Raw genomic sequence first — 17,111 nt, forward strand, 5'->3', positions numbered from 1 at the left:
ACCGCCGCCGTCACGTCGCCTGTCGCCGCTACGCCGACCGTCGCCGCCACTACGTCGCCTGCTGCCGCCACTACATCGACCACCACGACGTACACGTCCTCGGAACCTACTGCTACCACGGAGACTTCCGCGGAGACTTCTGCGGAGACTACCACAACAATTCCAAGGGCGCCGCGCACCACAGCTTCAAAAAAGAAGAAAGAATTGGCTAAAGCCCGAGAAGAATTGCTACGCAAGGAGGTAGAACTGGCCGCCGCACGCGTCGCAGCATTGGAGGCGGACACGGACGACGAAGAGGAGGACGAAAATGAAGAGGACGCCGCCACATTAAGAAGAGAGAGGACTACGGACTGGATTCGCCGGACGAGCACATTGGCACTCACAATGGAGCCGCACACAGAGAGGACGACCGCCGACTTGCATCAGGGGATTAATATCTCATCGATACCCGCCGGAGAGGGAACGAAAGCGCCGCAGCCGCAGCCGTGCAGCGACGCATTCCGACGGGACCATGCAAGCCACAACGGTCCGAGGGAAGACTCCATAGCACCAATGATGCCAACGAAGAAAGAAGAGGATTCACTGAAGGGGGCATCGACTATAAGGAATTGGCGACTGCAATGACTATGGCAGCTCGCGCAATTCAGCCCTCCACGGTGCCGCGAGTCACAGAACTACCACCCTTCAACGGCGCGTCAAGCGAATGGCTGCCCTGGAAGATGGCCTATGAAGAGTCTGCGGGGCAGCTGACCGAGCAAGAAAACTTGGGTAGATTACGTCGGTGTTTAAAGGGTGCGGCCAAAGAGGCTGCACACTGTCTTTTCGTCGGGGATACGTCTGCAGCAGAAGTAATACAATTACTTGCTACGAGGTTCGGCCGTCCAGGAGCACTCGTGATGGCCGAGATGAATAAACTTCGTGCGCTGCCGCGGCTGTCAGACAACCCCAAGGACATCTGTCTATTCGCATCCAGAATAGCCAATGTCACTGCAACAATTCAAGCCCTGAAGAAGAACCACTATTTGTACAACGAAGAAGTGACAAGATCCATCACGGAGAAGATGCCTTCTGCGCTACGATTCAAATACTACGACTTCGTAGCAGAACAGCCAGCTGATCAACCGGACCTGATAACGCTCTCCAAGTTCCTGCAAATCACCGCAGCCAGGTGCGGTGACTTCGCACCCGCCGAAATAATAGTAAATGAAGACCGGCGGGAGCCAGCAACGAAGAGAAGCGTGAAAACATACATCACGCAGGAGAAACCGACTTCACCGCCGTGTCCGACGTGCAACAGGGAGGGACACGCACCACCCGATTGCATCACTGTGAAGAACGCCGAGCCACAAGCAAGATGGGAGATAGCAAAAAAACACAGGCTATGTTTCCGTTGCCTGAGGATAAAAAGATTTCGTCACAACTGCAAGACGAAGAGATGCAACGTTGGTGGGTGTACACACCTACATCACCCACTCCTGCACGTCGACACCATAGAGAAGAAGGACAGCGAGCCCTCCGATGATAAAGCAGCCGCAGTCGTCGCGTCTGCGAGAGAAGATAAGAAGATCGCATTCCTCAAGATAGTGCCGATACAAGTGATCGGTCCCAAAGGAACGTGCGATACATACGCACTCCTGGACGACGGCGCAACGTGCACCATCATCGAAGAAGCAACAGCGAAGCAAATCGGCGCCACTGGTCCTCCCGCACCCTTCTACATAGAGGCCGTGGCCGGGACACGCATAAACGCCGATGAATCGAAGCTTGTCCACTTCACAATACGGGGACGAAGATCGGAAGATCATGCCGTGTCTGCGCGAACCATGAAGAAACTACTGTTATCTCCACAAACAGTATCACGCAGCGCAATAGAAGACTGTCCACACTTGTACGATATAATAGATCAGCTGACATATGAAGAAGGTCAACCGACGGTTCTGCTGGGTCAAGACAACTGGCATTTGCTGCTCGCACATGAAGTCAGAAGAGGCAATAAGACACAACCGGTCGCATCACTCACCGACCTGGGTTGGGTGTTGCACGGCACGGGAGCGGCGAGAGCGAGACAGCAAGTGCACAGAATCAGTCACTTAGTCGACGGGCAAGAAAATGAAGAATCCATAGAGCGATTAATGAAAGAACACTTCGCTCTCGAATCACTGGGCGTCACACCGAAGCGCTCATACAATGAAGAGGAACAACGCGCGCTGAAAATATTGCAAGAAAAAACTCGCCCGTTACCGGCGGGAGGCTACGAGACCGCGTTGCTATGGAAACGCGACAACGCAACGCCGCCGGCTAACTACGACTCAGCAATGCGACGCCTCGAGTTAATTGAGAAAAAACTCGACAAGAATGAAGACATGAAGAACAGATATAAACAGCAAATTACCACGCTGTTAGAAAGGGGATATGCAGAAATCGCCCCACCGGTGAAGACTGAACGAGTATGGTACCTGCCACACTTCGCTGTCATCAACCCACAGAAACCGGACAAGCTGCGCATCGTGCACGACGCCGCCGCCAAGACAAGGGGCATTAGTCTCAACGACATGCTGCTGTCGGGACCCGACCTACTCCAATCACTACCTGGGGTCCTCATGAGGTTCCGACAGCGCCGTGTGGCGGTCACAGCGGACATCAAGGATATGTTCATGCGTGTCACAATACGAGAAGAAGACCGAGACATGCAACGGTTTCTATGGAGAGGAGATCGACGCCAGGGTCCAGCTGTCGAATATAGGATGAAGAGCGTCATCTTCGGGGCCACTTCGTCGCCATGCACGGCGATATACGTGAAGAACAAGAACGCCGAACTACATAAAGAAGAGTTCCCGGAGGCGGCTGCAGCGGTGGTTGTCAATCACTATGTTGACGACTACCTCGCTAGCTTCGACACTGAAGAGCAAGCCGTACGAGTCTCAAGCGAGGTCGCCTACATCCACAGCCGGGCGAACTACTATCTTCAGCGCTGGGCATCGAACTCGCGCCATGTACGAGAAGAGTTCTCACATAGAAATGAAGAGAACATGGTGCAACTCGACGCTGAGAAGATACTGGGAATGGTGTGGCGGCCTGAGGAAGACAGTCTCGGGTTCAACTTCAACGGGAACAAACTTCCGTTACACATCATACGAGGCGAACGCACCCCAACGAAGAGAGAAGCCCTCCGCGCCGTTATGTCGCTGTTCGACCCATTGGGCCTGGCCACACCCGTCACAATACAAGCCAAGAAGATATTACAAGAAACGTGGCGCACGGGTATCGGCTGGGACACCGAACTGCAAGAACGGGAAGCAGCAGCGTGGCGGAGCTGGATATCGCACGCACAGCAGTTACCCCACTTGGTAATACCACGGTGTTACCCCGGTGTGGCGACGGCACGTACGACGGAGCTTCACACATTCGTCGACGCGAGCTCAGATGCATACGCCTGTGTCGTATACTGGCGGGCCGTATGCGTGACCGGCGAGGTACGTGTGTCACTCATCGCAGCCAAGGGAAGAGTGGCCCCTTTGAACAAGGTCACCACTATACCACGTCTGGAGCTGCAAGCGGCCGTACTAGGGAGCCGCCTGTCACGCACGGCTGTCGAAGAACACGATCTGAAACCTGCCCGTCGTGTCTACTGGTCGGATTCGCGTACCGTACTGTCTTGGTTACGCACCGGGCCGCGTGCATTCAAGCCCTTCGTCGCTCACCGAGTCGCTGAAATTATGGAAGATACGAAAACGAACGAGTGGAGATGGGTGCCGACGGCCGACAACGTCGCGGATGATGCCACACGCGACGTGCCACACCACTTCACTTCAACACACAGATGGTTCCGGGGGCCGCAGTTTCTATATCGACCAGAAGAAGAGTGGCCTCATGAAGACGATTCCCACCATACGGAAAATACAAGCGAAGAGCGCGCCCACACCATACAAGATGCAACACGATTATCTCGAGCGTTGCCCGATCCCGCGCGATTCTCCGACTGGATGAAGATCGTCCGCAGTACGGCCCGCGTATTGCAATTTATAGATAAATTACGACCACTCAAACAACACTGCGCCGTCGCTACCCACAAGAGAAACAAAAAACATGAAGACGATCCCACGTGGCGAAGCAACAAGATAAGAAAACCAGAACCGTCGAAAAGAAAAAACGTACGTGCGCCTGTGTGTTATATACCCATAGACACACACTACTTAGAACGCGCCCGTCGGCTATGGATCCGCTCAATACAGGAAGAGGCATTCAGCATCGATATAGCGGCGTTGCGACGCAATAAACAACTGTCGTCGAGTAGTCGACTTATACAGTTGTCCATTTTTATCGACGAAGACAATGTGCTGCGACTCCGCTCAAGGGTGTCGGCTGCCGTCGATCTGTCCGCGGAGCAACGGGAACCACCCATAGTCGACGGTCAACATGTATGGGTACGCCTGTACATAGCATGGGTGCACAGAAAACTTCATCACGGGGGCTTCGAAACCACTGCGAACGAGGTGCGTCAACACATGTGGGTGTTGCGCCTACGACATGCCGTTCGTAGTGAACTGAAGAGATGCCAAACGTGCCGCATCAGGAAAGCAGCACCAGCACAACCATCAACGGGCAACCACCCACGCAGCAGGCTGGCACATCATCAGCGGCCGTTCACCTTCACCGGCCTAGACTACTTCGGGCCGATGACAGTGACGGTGGGTCGCACGCATCAGAAGCGGTACGGCGTGCTGTTCACATGTCTCACCACGAGGGCTGTGCACCTGGAGATCGCCGGCAGCCTCAGCACCGACTCCGCAGTAATGGCTCTGCGGCGCTTTATAAGCCGCCGCGGGTGCCCCACGGAGCTGTGGTCGGACCAAGGCACCAACCTCAAGCGACCTCGAGATGAAGAAAGCAGCCGCTGAAGCCATGGAAGAAGAGTCGTCGGTGCGCTTTATACGCTGGCGCTACATACCACCGAGCGCTCCCTTCATGGGCGGCGCCTGGGAACGACTAGTGCGCAGCGTAAAAGCCGCGCTGGCCGCGACACTGCATGAACGAGCCCCGAAAGAAGAAGTCCTCCTCACCCTGCTGGTGGAAGTAGAACACACCCTCAACAGTCGACCTCTCACCCACGTGTCGACATCAGCAGACGACGAGGACGCACTCACCCCCAACCACTTCCTATTGGGAGGTCCGTCCCGCGTACCACTGCCGGGAGCTTTCGCTGAGGGCGATACGGCGGGCAGAAAGGAGTGGCGCGCCAGTCAGTGGCTCGCTGACTGCTTCTGGAGGCGCTGGGTAACAGAATATTTACCCCAGCTACAACACCGGCGGGAGCCCCGAGCTAAACACGGAGTCATCAAGTTAGAAGACTTGGTGCTGGTGGCGGACGGCAACCTGCCTCGGAACTCCTGGCCGCGCGGCGTGGTGGTGGCTACGTATCCGGGACCGGATGGTGAAATACGGGCGGTCGACGTGCGCACTAACAAGGGGATACTTCGGCGGCCTACGAAGAAATTAGTAATCCTGCCAATCGAACAACGCGAACTCGAATTAAATACAGCTTAGCTGCGGCGGGAGATATGTTCGCGACTATTGTAAATATTTGATTATTGTTAGCTTAATAAAATTTATAATTGTAGTAGTTTCAATTCCCTAATAGGTAGAATTAAATTGTATTGTATGTAAAGTTTAAATTAATAAATAAAGTAGCGAGTAGAGGTGGTCTTTTCGCGCTCTCCGTCCCGCTCGCACCTATGTGCGTAACACAATCGTTACCTAGTACGTGACACGGTGCGAGCGGGCGGAGTATAAATATAGGTGCCGAACGCGGCACAATTCATTCCGCTTCCATCGCTAGTACAGACCACCGAACTCTGCTCGAGAGGATAATTACACTTGTCTTTCTTGTTTCCACCTGCACCCGCAACCTTACAAACAAGTACGGGGAATAGATACCCGTACAAAAAGCATCATCGAATAATGCGTAATAAAATCCTGTTATCGATTATTAAAAAAAATCGATAATACATGTATTTATTTATAATATGACAACACTTCATACATAAGTATTATTGGAAATATTATTACTTGCTTGTTCGGCTATTTTTAATTTACTTAAAAAATTTTTATATGTTTAATTTACAATAATAATATATTAAGTGCTTATTATTGGAAAATATAAAAAAGACATTTAATTATGCCGATACAAATTGACGACAATGCCATCTATGAAAGCATTTTGAAAACATTGAGCCCCATATTAGCACTGATTAAAGTGTAATTAAGTACTGGAAAATAACAAAATGAGTAAATATATGAAAATTACTTTTCTAAACGCATTATTTCATTTTAACATGTATATATAACTTTTTAAAAATTGATTAAACATTTTTGAAAACACAGTTTTGTTTTTTAAAACGTTTGCAAAACTAAGAAGAATTCCATCGATACCAATCACGCCATCTATATGCAACTTTTAGCAATAATAATGGCTACTTCCTCATTGAGTGCCACTGATATATGTATCCATTTGCATTGTGTATATACTTGTGTATTTTGGTATCGAACGTATTGTAAAACCATAGTAACCTAGTATTATATTCGTATATCAAACAATTTAATTAACTAATTCCATTTTCATAACCAGTTGCGACAAAACTATACGCAGACTTTTCGGTTCACAAAGTCCGGTAACGTTTCTGAGATAAAAAGTATTCTATATATTTATCTAATACATGTTCATGTTTATATGTCTTTAATCCAAACTTCTAAAGCCGTGTATATGAAATTGCGTAACAACCACCCAAATATCTTTTTTAATATTGTACCTATAGAATTAGTAGGATTTCAGCGAACTTTTGCTCGTTTTTAATATACATCCCTAAGGCTTTTTAGCAAGCAAGCAAATAAACAACAAAGCTATTTACGAGTACTCCTTTTTTACTTTTTAGAAACGCAACCCTTTTTTGAAAGTAAGGAAATAATTTATGAATGATATGTATTTTAATAATTAACAATATTTCTGAGTATTTTAGACATGGACGTAACATGTAGATATGTAGTTACTATATTTATATATTCGGTCAACAAACAAGATTTCATTCAGATGAATCTAAGCCATTTTCGTGTAGTTAGGTGACAAACACAGCTACAGAAAAATTATAGGTACTAAGATGTATAATTTTTAGACCATGTAACAATATACAATATTAAATCTGTAAATTATGATTTATTAAGTAAATATTTCAAATCATCATCAGCGACATTACAAATTGTTTCGATATGAATGGAATGAAAGATATTTTATGTCGATATGATGTGTCAGCGTATTGAAGATTTCGCCCAACATCATTATTATCAAAATACTGAAATACCTATTTTCGATATGAACCTAAATATGAAATCTAATTGATCCTCAAAACCCTATATATTGGTTATGAGAATTCAGTACTGCCTAAAAGCAATTGTTGTACGTAATATATTAATATTAATACAAAAAACTGTTCATATAATAATCAGAATCATCTAAGAAATATAAAAGGTATCGGGTAACATGCATTACCAATTGAATTAAGAACCTCACCTTTTAAGTTGGTAAAAACATGGCCGCACCTTAACACATCAAATTTAAGATAACCCAAGAAGCCCCAGGCAGTAACTATGACACCGAGTTTCGAACTAACTGTAACTTCATCAACCTCAATATTATGGGTATCAATCAAAGCACTTATGAAACACATAATTAACTAGTAACTGGTGAGGTACCCACAAGTTGCCAACGACGGCCTTATTTAATTATACCCCAGACATGAGCTTCTGCTAGTTATTAAATTGATAGTTAATTTGAACTTATAGTCCAGTTTACTTAGGATCCGTTTGTAATGAAAAGACAATATGCAACATTCTCAGTATATACTCAAGTTATAGCGCAATGAAGGACTTAATTAAAATTTACCTCGTTACCCATATTATTCGACGTAAATGACATAGTCGTTTCTCGGCTAACCGAGAAAAAAAAATGGTTTACCCTAAGGTAAACCATTTTTTTTTAAGGACAATCCAACTATACTAAAACTGTGTAGTATTATACACATACACATATTATACACACACACACATAACGATTGACAATCCTGCTTAATTTAGTTATAGGACATATCCGAGATATTTCTTTCATAATATTAGGTAAATATATGTTTTTTCAGAATGTCTCTATCTATTAATTATAGATATGTAACAGCTTATTCTACAGTTAATGCTTGACCGATTTAACCAAAGAAAAACAGACATTAAACGTAAAAAGTATCTGAAGCATCCAAATTTAATAAACTTTAATGACTAAAAAATAATGAAAATCCATTTTTATTTCAATAATATATACAAATATAAATAATATATTAAAAACCTAATTTGAAACTGGACTGTCTATGAAGACAGTTATAAATTATGGTTGATTATCAATGTTCTTTAAAATCCTTGGATGAATAGAAAAAATTTAAAAACATGCATATACGAGTAAGGTTTTACATTAAATGGAAACTGAAAATTCTAAGACTGTTGAAGTGAAATTGGAGCTATCATTCATGATGTCTCAACCTCGGACTTGCTTTAACAAGTTCTAAACGTAAAATGTTAAGATTCCCTACAAGTTTTAATCGACGAAGACTCATCAAGTTAAATATGCGACTATCCGACATTTAGTATAATTGCAGCTGGTAGATCTCATAGTGCCTAGTTAATTAATTCCTAACTCTACTTTATTTAATTCCTTCCTCACTAGTTCTTTAATTAATTATTATTATTTAATAATTTAATTACAACTTAACACAGATAAGACAATATTACATACTACCACTATTCTTTAAAATGATATTCGGAAAACATTTGTAGACTGATGAGGTGAATCTAATTTTTCTTATTGTGAAATAATTATTTCGTCACATATAACGACGACGATCAACGATGATGAACAACGATCAAAGAAACGACACTACTGAAACAATACTAAAATAAACTATTTCTATTACACTTTGTTGTTTACTATTGTTTCATCATTACACACAAATTGTATTTAACGCGATATTCTCTAAATAATCGAAACAAAAAATAGACAACAACGCTCTTCCAATCTATATTTTACTTTTTTACAAAACAAAAGGATTATTCGACTTGTTCTCATTTAATTTTGTTGTAATAAATTATTCAATATTCTACTAATATTATATGGGAATTCATGTGAAAAAAAATATATCGTTATTCTGTTTCACTAAATTCGCGAGTTAAAGGAAATACTTACTAATATTATAAATGTGAAAGTATATTTGTCTATCTGTCTATCTTGCTTTCACGTCAATACTACTAAACCGATTTAAGTGAAATTTGCGACACAGATAGTTATTTTTCAGGGTTGAGACCCTGAAAATTAACGTAGCTACTTTTTAATGCGAAAAAAAGGTTGTGAAGGGTTGGAAGAGGAGATGAAAGTTTGTATGGAAGTATCCTATATCGTGTATATAATAAACTAGATGGTGTAATTCGAATCTTTTTATTACATATAATACTCTTTGCCCGTATATGTTAAATACTTCAAAATGTTTCAATACCCACATCGCATTATGCAGAGCAATCTATAGCGTACAACAGTGACGCTTCCATACAATCTGAAACAGTTTGATTTACATAAATCCATTGTGCTGTATAAATAACCTGTCCACACTCCACACTAGATGATCATACATAATTGTGATGCAATTCCCACCGGCTCACACCAACTGTTGTTACTATCTGTACATAAAATTTTATCTTCGCTACATTTCACAATTCAATTTTCAGTTGCATTTATAAAAAGAGATAACGAATTATTGTATTGAAATGAGTGATTGTTTTATTTAATTGTAAGTGTCAGTTTTAAATTATTATCAAATGATATTAGTGGAGTTAATTTGCATTACTTTTAAGAATATTTAGCTTTTCACGATACGTTATGGACAGGTGTAATATTTATTTAAATGAAATAAATTCCAAGGTTTTCTACGAGTCCACAGTCACATATTGCTCAAATTCAAGACTATTTAAAAATCTTTACAGAGTATAAAACGAAGACGCTAGATATTTTACATTACACAATGAATTTTTAGAGAAGAAACTTATATTATAGTACAAAAATAAAAAAAAGTGTTCCGCGTTTATTAAAAAATCTTTTATTTCCTCGGCTTTTAAGAATCCAAGGCATGTTACCAATTAGTTCATTAATTAGTTAGTACAATGCCGTCTTTTATTTATATATTTGAGAAAATACGATCCGTTTTATCAGACATTTTAAATCTTCTTTAACTATTTTTTGTATCTGGTACAATAAGGAGTAAGAAAATTCTATGAGAGTAGTAAATTCTATGATTCGTATAGAAATCATAAAATAATTCCTAGTAGTATTAAAAAGATAATAATAGTATCAAATTATAACGTATCACAATAGCATTTTAAGCTCGCAAATAATCAAACCGTTATAGTATAATTATTTATTTTACAATATTGTTTCGGACCACTAAAACATCTTAGTAATCTCTGAAAGTATACTCGCTGTGAGTTTAAAATTCATTTTACGTGCGACGCAACATTGTTATACAGCACTGTTAACGTGGATATCCTCCTAATTGAACTATGATAGTAAGTTCCAGAGTTACTTTAAAACTGCTTGCAGTTTAAGTTACCACATCTTAAGTTAAATGCTTTCTATTAGCTAATCTTTAATTTGTTTGTTTTATTGTTATGTAATATTTATTTTTAAAAATATTTATAACAGTTAATTATTATTTATAGTATAATTTGCTATGTAAAATTGACTTAAGTAATTATTGTTACTTCAAAAGTAAATAGTAAAATTAAGACTTTTATCTATACAAGAAGAAATGTTTATATAACAATTTAGCACGGAGGCTATAACACGCGTCCCTAACAGCTATTAAAAGGGTTTATACTCTAAACAACCCCTTTATATTACGCAACACGTTAAACGTTTACTCTTGTTGTATTTGTATTCCCAATAAAATGAATTCAAATTGTACCAACATTGATTGCAGTAAAAATGTCTTTTGATAAATAAATCAGTGATTTATGAGCGAAAATTAAACCTGCTTGCTATTGATACGGCTAAATTATTGGTTGCATAAACGATCGCTTATCTCTTGTTTTTATAGTATCATTCTTATTTGATTTTATATACATTTTCCATGTAATTGTAATAGTAAACAAACTACGGCAACTACCGCCTACATGATCAGCGCCATGGATGACACGTGACGTCAGAAGTCATGTGTTGTCTTCGTCCCATGTAATTTCTAGTTTCTCACCCTTCAGACGAAGCAATTTACTAAGCAAACTGCTTGACACTTGTGATATTGAGGTTCCTGTATTGTAGCCTGATGGATGGTAGACAAATAATTAAATACAATAAAATAATTGGTGTATAAGTGACTACAATGTTCTACATGTTTAAATTATATTATTTTATTATACATACCTATGTTTTACACACGTAAAACAATTAAGAAATTTTTCTGCAACCTGTACTAACTCATACTGTGGTTTATAGTGCAGTAAAACAGAATCACACAGACACATTAGTCACTATGCCGCAAATATATTAAAAGTTTTTAATTGTATAATATCTATTGAATAAAAGTACATTTGGAAATTATTTTCTTATTTTTTTACCTTCAAACATTTTTCTTTACCTTTAAACAAAATACTAACAAAATATCATAAAGGCGAAGATTATTTTAGTATCAACCTATTTAAGAAGAATTATGAAAATTACAATTTAGTTCTATAATTACTTATTATTTATGAATAAAGAAAGACATTATGCATGAATGTCTGTATTGCATTGTATTAGTATTATATTTATCTATATTTAGCATTAATGTATGACATTATGTATACTATATATATTATTATATATTTATTTGTCTCATATATATTATATAATATTTATTAGTAACGTTGTGATTGTTTTTTGACATAACTTCCCCACAACGTTTTCTGTATACCTAAAGGTTAGCTGGTGGAGAATGCCATACGGCATTAAGCTCGCCTTTGTACAAGTTATATTGTGCATTAAAGAATAAATAAATAAAATAAATAAATGTCCTTCTTTATTCATATATAATCTCTATCCCTATTAATTACACAGATAAAGTCATTATCAAAAGCTAATCTTTTGTAAAGTATAGAGAGATATAGAGATTTCCGCTTGCTGGGATGATAACAAAGCGCTTGCTAGGAACTTAGTACACTACAATATTTAACTGACATCATGCAAAAAAAATATAAATTCTTTAATCCATTTAGTTCAAAAGTTTTACTGTAGGTAAGTATTGTTAGCCAAAATAAATTATTTGGGCCGCATTAAGAGGAAACAAAAATGGATGATCTCGTAATACTGGTAAGGTCGGTGCATACGGGGCCAATTTCATTATGTAAATTCGCATGAAATGTACGCGAAACACGAGGCGTGCGGTACCCTAATTGATGAGCAAATTTACATGCTAATAAAATCCGTTTGTAGTCTCGCAGAATGCACATAATTGCAACTCAAAATCCGATAATATAAAGTTCATTCAACATGCGTTCGTAATTAATACATTTTTATATAGGTCTATTTTAAATAAAATAAGTTTATACAAAACAATAATCGTCAGAACACCATGTACCATTTAATGAAGAATGATTAAAGAACCTATTGTTTTGTTATGATTATACTTAGATTACTTTTAGTTTAGATAACTATTCTACTAATATATATACATATAGATTATAGATAACTCACATTTTCTTAAATAAAGGGTATGATCGGGTAATATTTTTCCATAAATAGAATTCTCTGTCGTAATTTGATAACTAGTACCTTTGTTCGCTCAAATAACAGATGTTAAATATAAAATGAACGTAGGAAATTAAATCAAGTACCTAAGACCTAATTGGTAGTATTACTTAAAACAAACAGTGCTCCAGTAATTAATTAAATTATAAACAAATCTCAAAGATAATGTTAGAACGTTATTACGGATTCCCGTTCTCAGTTACCGATTGCTCGAATAATATCGCCTTTCAAAGTACAAATTGTTTCGAAATATGGTTTACGTAACTCGAGTCTTTCAACCCTCCAGCCAAATCGATTAATCCCCAACTGGAAAGTACAAAACTACCAAGTACCATCAAGATATAAAGAAACATGATAGGGTATATCTACATTTATTACAAACTATAATTTTTCTAAGATTTCGTTTGGATTCTTTTTTTTTTACACGTGACATTTTATTTCGTAAACATTATTATTATAAATTTATTATGATAGGCAATAAGCGTAATAACATTTTTTTAAGTAAGGACCCTAACGCTTATGTATCCTAATGTAATATTTCCGGGATCAATTTTACTTACATAAGGTCATCTTGATCCATGTAAATAAGTTAGCTTTAATGGTATCAAAATTATTTAAGACGTTTCAGTGAATATTCATATGCCAAATATACATAAATATGTATATATACATATATGGCATGTTACAAGAATGTAGTTCTTGAAAAACAGTTCTAGTTTTTCCTATTTTCGAAATCTAGGCCTAAAATAATGACACTGTACTCTTGTACTTGTTAGTACTTTATATACATCGGAACAAAATGATTGTCCTTAAAATAAAATCATTAAAATCAAGCCGATTAGAATGAGTAATAATTTTCACAATCAACATTATAGAACAATATACATAACTTCTGCTGTATTGGCAGTATTGACAGGGCAAACAGTCACAATTCTATAACATCAGTTTGTCATTCCTATGACATAAAAAAATGGGTCGCCTACTAAACGATCGAGTTCTTCCGGAAAACAATTTGGTAAAATTAAAATATTCTTGAATCGGAAACTCGTTACAAGAAAGCGAAAGATTAATGGGTTCAGGTAAAAGGGTCCGAAGATTAAATCAACAAACTGTCTTTCGGGATCTAAGGTACAAATTAACATCTTCAGTTACAATACAATTATAATTTCCAATACTTTAAGGTCGACATTCCATTGCCGTCTTACAAGCTTCAGTTTGGTCCAATATTTCTCGTAAAATATTATTTTTGCGAAGTTTGTTCATAACTGTAATTATTATTATTTCTAAAAGAAAGTTACAATTTAGGTATCAATATTAACAAAATTCTGTATATTTTTCAATAACTTTGGCGTTCAGATTGAATAGGTAAATTATATAAAATAAAAAAGCCAAGGAACATCATTTGATAACATTTTATAAGTAAGAATAACTCGATAGCTTCTAAAGATTAATATCAATCTAACATTTTTAACAAATTTTTAATTATGTAAAACACCGATAATAAACGAAGTTAGTCTGAAATTATTAACTCTAACGTAATTTTTACTCAACATATGATAATGGACGAATACTGTGTTGCGTTAGTCATAAAAACTTTGGCACATAAATTAAAAATAATACGAACGACATCTGTGCGAACTTTCATGTTTAAGTTCTATGATCTTTTATAGAATCTTGGTAGTAACAATTTATGTTTAATTTTAATACTTTATTTTTATAGTACCTACTAGCTGTATCTGCTACAACTTTTATATCATCCATAAGTTATGTTATATGGTAAATGAATAGGAGATTGACAAATGGAAGTGATATTGTCTGACAAGGGGTGAGAGAAGTTTTTGTGACGTCACATTTTAGAATATATTTTTTTATAATAACAACTTATATTATTATTTTATAATTTAGAAATTTACTAATCTTAGCCAATTATATCAAGGATATAATTTGCACTGAACATAAAGAGTAACATATTACGAGTAAGTAATATAAGAAGTAATATAAAATTTAAAATATAATTCTTGCATATAACTTTATATGCAAGAATTATATTTTAAATTTTAAATAAAAGTAGTAAATCAAATCAAAATCTAAAATATTTCATATAAAACCTTTCAGCTTGTTATGCATGTAATAATTTTAGCTCTATCCTTATCGTCAAGTTTGGATAGCTACTTCAGTTGAGAAGAACCTGAACTAATACCTTTTTTATGTTAGTACTTGTACTTGTCCAAATACGAGTTTTGAGCTATTAACTACGAAATTACAAATATTTCGAATTCTATCTATATGGTATTTATTTATTTAAATATTATATCTTGGAGCGTGTACACTCTACTAGTGCAAAATATGTGACGTCACAACACAGAGAGGATAGTCTTATAAATGTGGCCAGCTATCAGAAAAATCCTGAACTTCGAGTGACAATTTATATAGATGGTAACTTTACTTGCTTGTAAAAATCACACACAGAGAAATTGCTATAAAACTTTGAACCGTTACAAAACCGCAACCTAGCTGAAAACGAACGGAACGTGGTAATTGTCGCGTACATTGATAGCATCACTGACGTTAAAAATACATTGTGTCGCCTATATAATATAACATACCATTACTGAACACTATCATGCCTCCGTATCATATAATTTCTCTGTCAAATTTCAAATGCCCTACAAACTGCAACTCACCATGTAATGTAAACTGCTTCGAAACAAATATCATGTGAGACATATATATTACTAAAACAGTGACGCCTTTTGAAACTTAGTACATGTACATATCTACAAAAGTTGCTTTTACTGTCTCTAGGATATGTGATATCTTCTGCAACTTATTCTGATATTCTTTTCAATCAATAGTGTTTAGTCTTATATTGACCGTATTGTTACGATTGAATCTGATTTTAGTCAAAATGTAAACTAAAATAAACAAACAAGATTTTCAATAGGTTTCAAATACAACCTAATTGTAACTCACAATATCATTCACCAATATGGAAATAATTCGATAATAATAATCATTGCAAATTGAACTGGAATTGGCAAATCAAATGCGTCTTGATCCAAAATCAATGTTATGGTAATTATATGTAAGTCAATACTGTAATAATTGAATTAAAAGGATACTATATAACACTAATAAGAAACATAAAAATTAGAAGATTACGATTACATTAAAATTCGCTTAGTATAACAAAACAAGAAAAACAAGCGACCCTGAAAAAAGTAAAGGCCTTTATTAAAACGTAATAAGCCAAAATAAAGGGGTTTTAGCGCTCTTCTGGCCAGCAATATAACAGCTGGCCCCAGGCCAAATCGCTGAAGCCCCCGCTGAAGTGCCGACACTTTATAACCACAAACTTTATGAAAATGGAAGAAAGACCTATTTTATACATAACTATGAATAAATTGTTATTCGGCAGCGTTGCATTTTATTGCCGTCGCTCGTTTCTAAGGACTAAAGATATCGTAAATTATTATGATTGTTGGTAAAAATGCTTACGCCTCCCTTGGTACGCACTATCATACTGTTTATTTAAGAATATTAACATTTTATCTTACTTCTAATATAGTATGTATTTAAATAAATTCACATTTTTTTATAAACTAATAGAATGTATTCGCCATCACCTATGCTCACTATACACATATATGTAATATACAACGCTATGATGATATTTAGAAGTAAAAAGGAGAAACCAAAAATCTTTGATTTGGTTTTACTACTAGTAGTTACCACTATTTTAAGAGCATTTCTTGAAATGTCGTCTGCTCGAGTTTTTCTTCCACCTACTTGGCGGTGGCTTGCTTTATAAGCTGAATATATTGGAGGGTAAAATATGACAGTAACTAGAAATTACAGGGTCCGAGACATATTAGTGCACCCATACATTGCTGATAAGTGTACAACCATTTAACATGTGGAAAAATCTTCCAAAGACCATAACCCCATCAAAGGGATGGCCAGGTGGTAGTGGAATTTCTGACCACTAAAAATCCACACGGTGTCCATGCAGTAAGCGCCTTAGCCGGAGAAGGGGATTCGCATATGCATTCTATCCCACAAATCCGATTTTGTTACTACGTTCTGCCTCTTTGGAAATCTCGTCAATATGAACGATTCGAACTGAACCTAGTAACATGAGCCTAGTAGTACTCCAGTACATATTGATATTATCTTCGTAGTTCATATATATAGGTGACGGTTGCCATCATGTCACTTACTGTCAACTCGTTTGCCATTCCTGTTATATAAA

At 37.8% G+C, this 17,111-nt stretch overlaps 1 protein-coding gene across 1 annotated transcript; it reads left to right on the top strand.

Annotated features, from left to right (window-relative positions):
- The first annotated feature begins 620 nt into the window (after positions 1 to 620).
- LOC131847973 (uncharacterized) lies at positions 621 to 4,898 on the top strand. The gene has a single exon (XM_059197703.1). It carries the CDS (start codon positions 621 to 623, stop codon positions 4,896 to 4,898), a length of 4,278 nt encoding a protein of 1,425 aa, XP_059053686.1.
- The last annotated feature ends 12,213 nt before the right edge of the window (positions 4,899 to 17,111 follow it).

The sequence above is a fragment of the Achroia grisella genome, unplaced genomic scaffold (genome assembly GCF_030625045.1).
Source record: "Achroia grisella isolate CSIRO2021 unplaced genomic scaffold, CSIRO_AGI_Agris_v1 utg544, whole genome shotgun sequence".
Taxonomy (NCBI): domain Eukaryota; kingdom Metazoa; phylum Arthropoda; class Insecta; order Lepidoptera; family Pyralidae; genus Achroia; species Achroia grisella.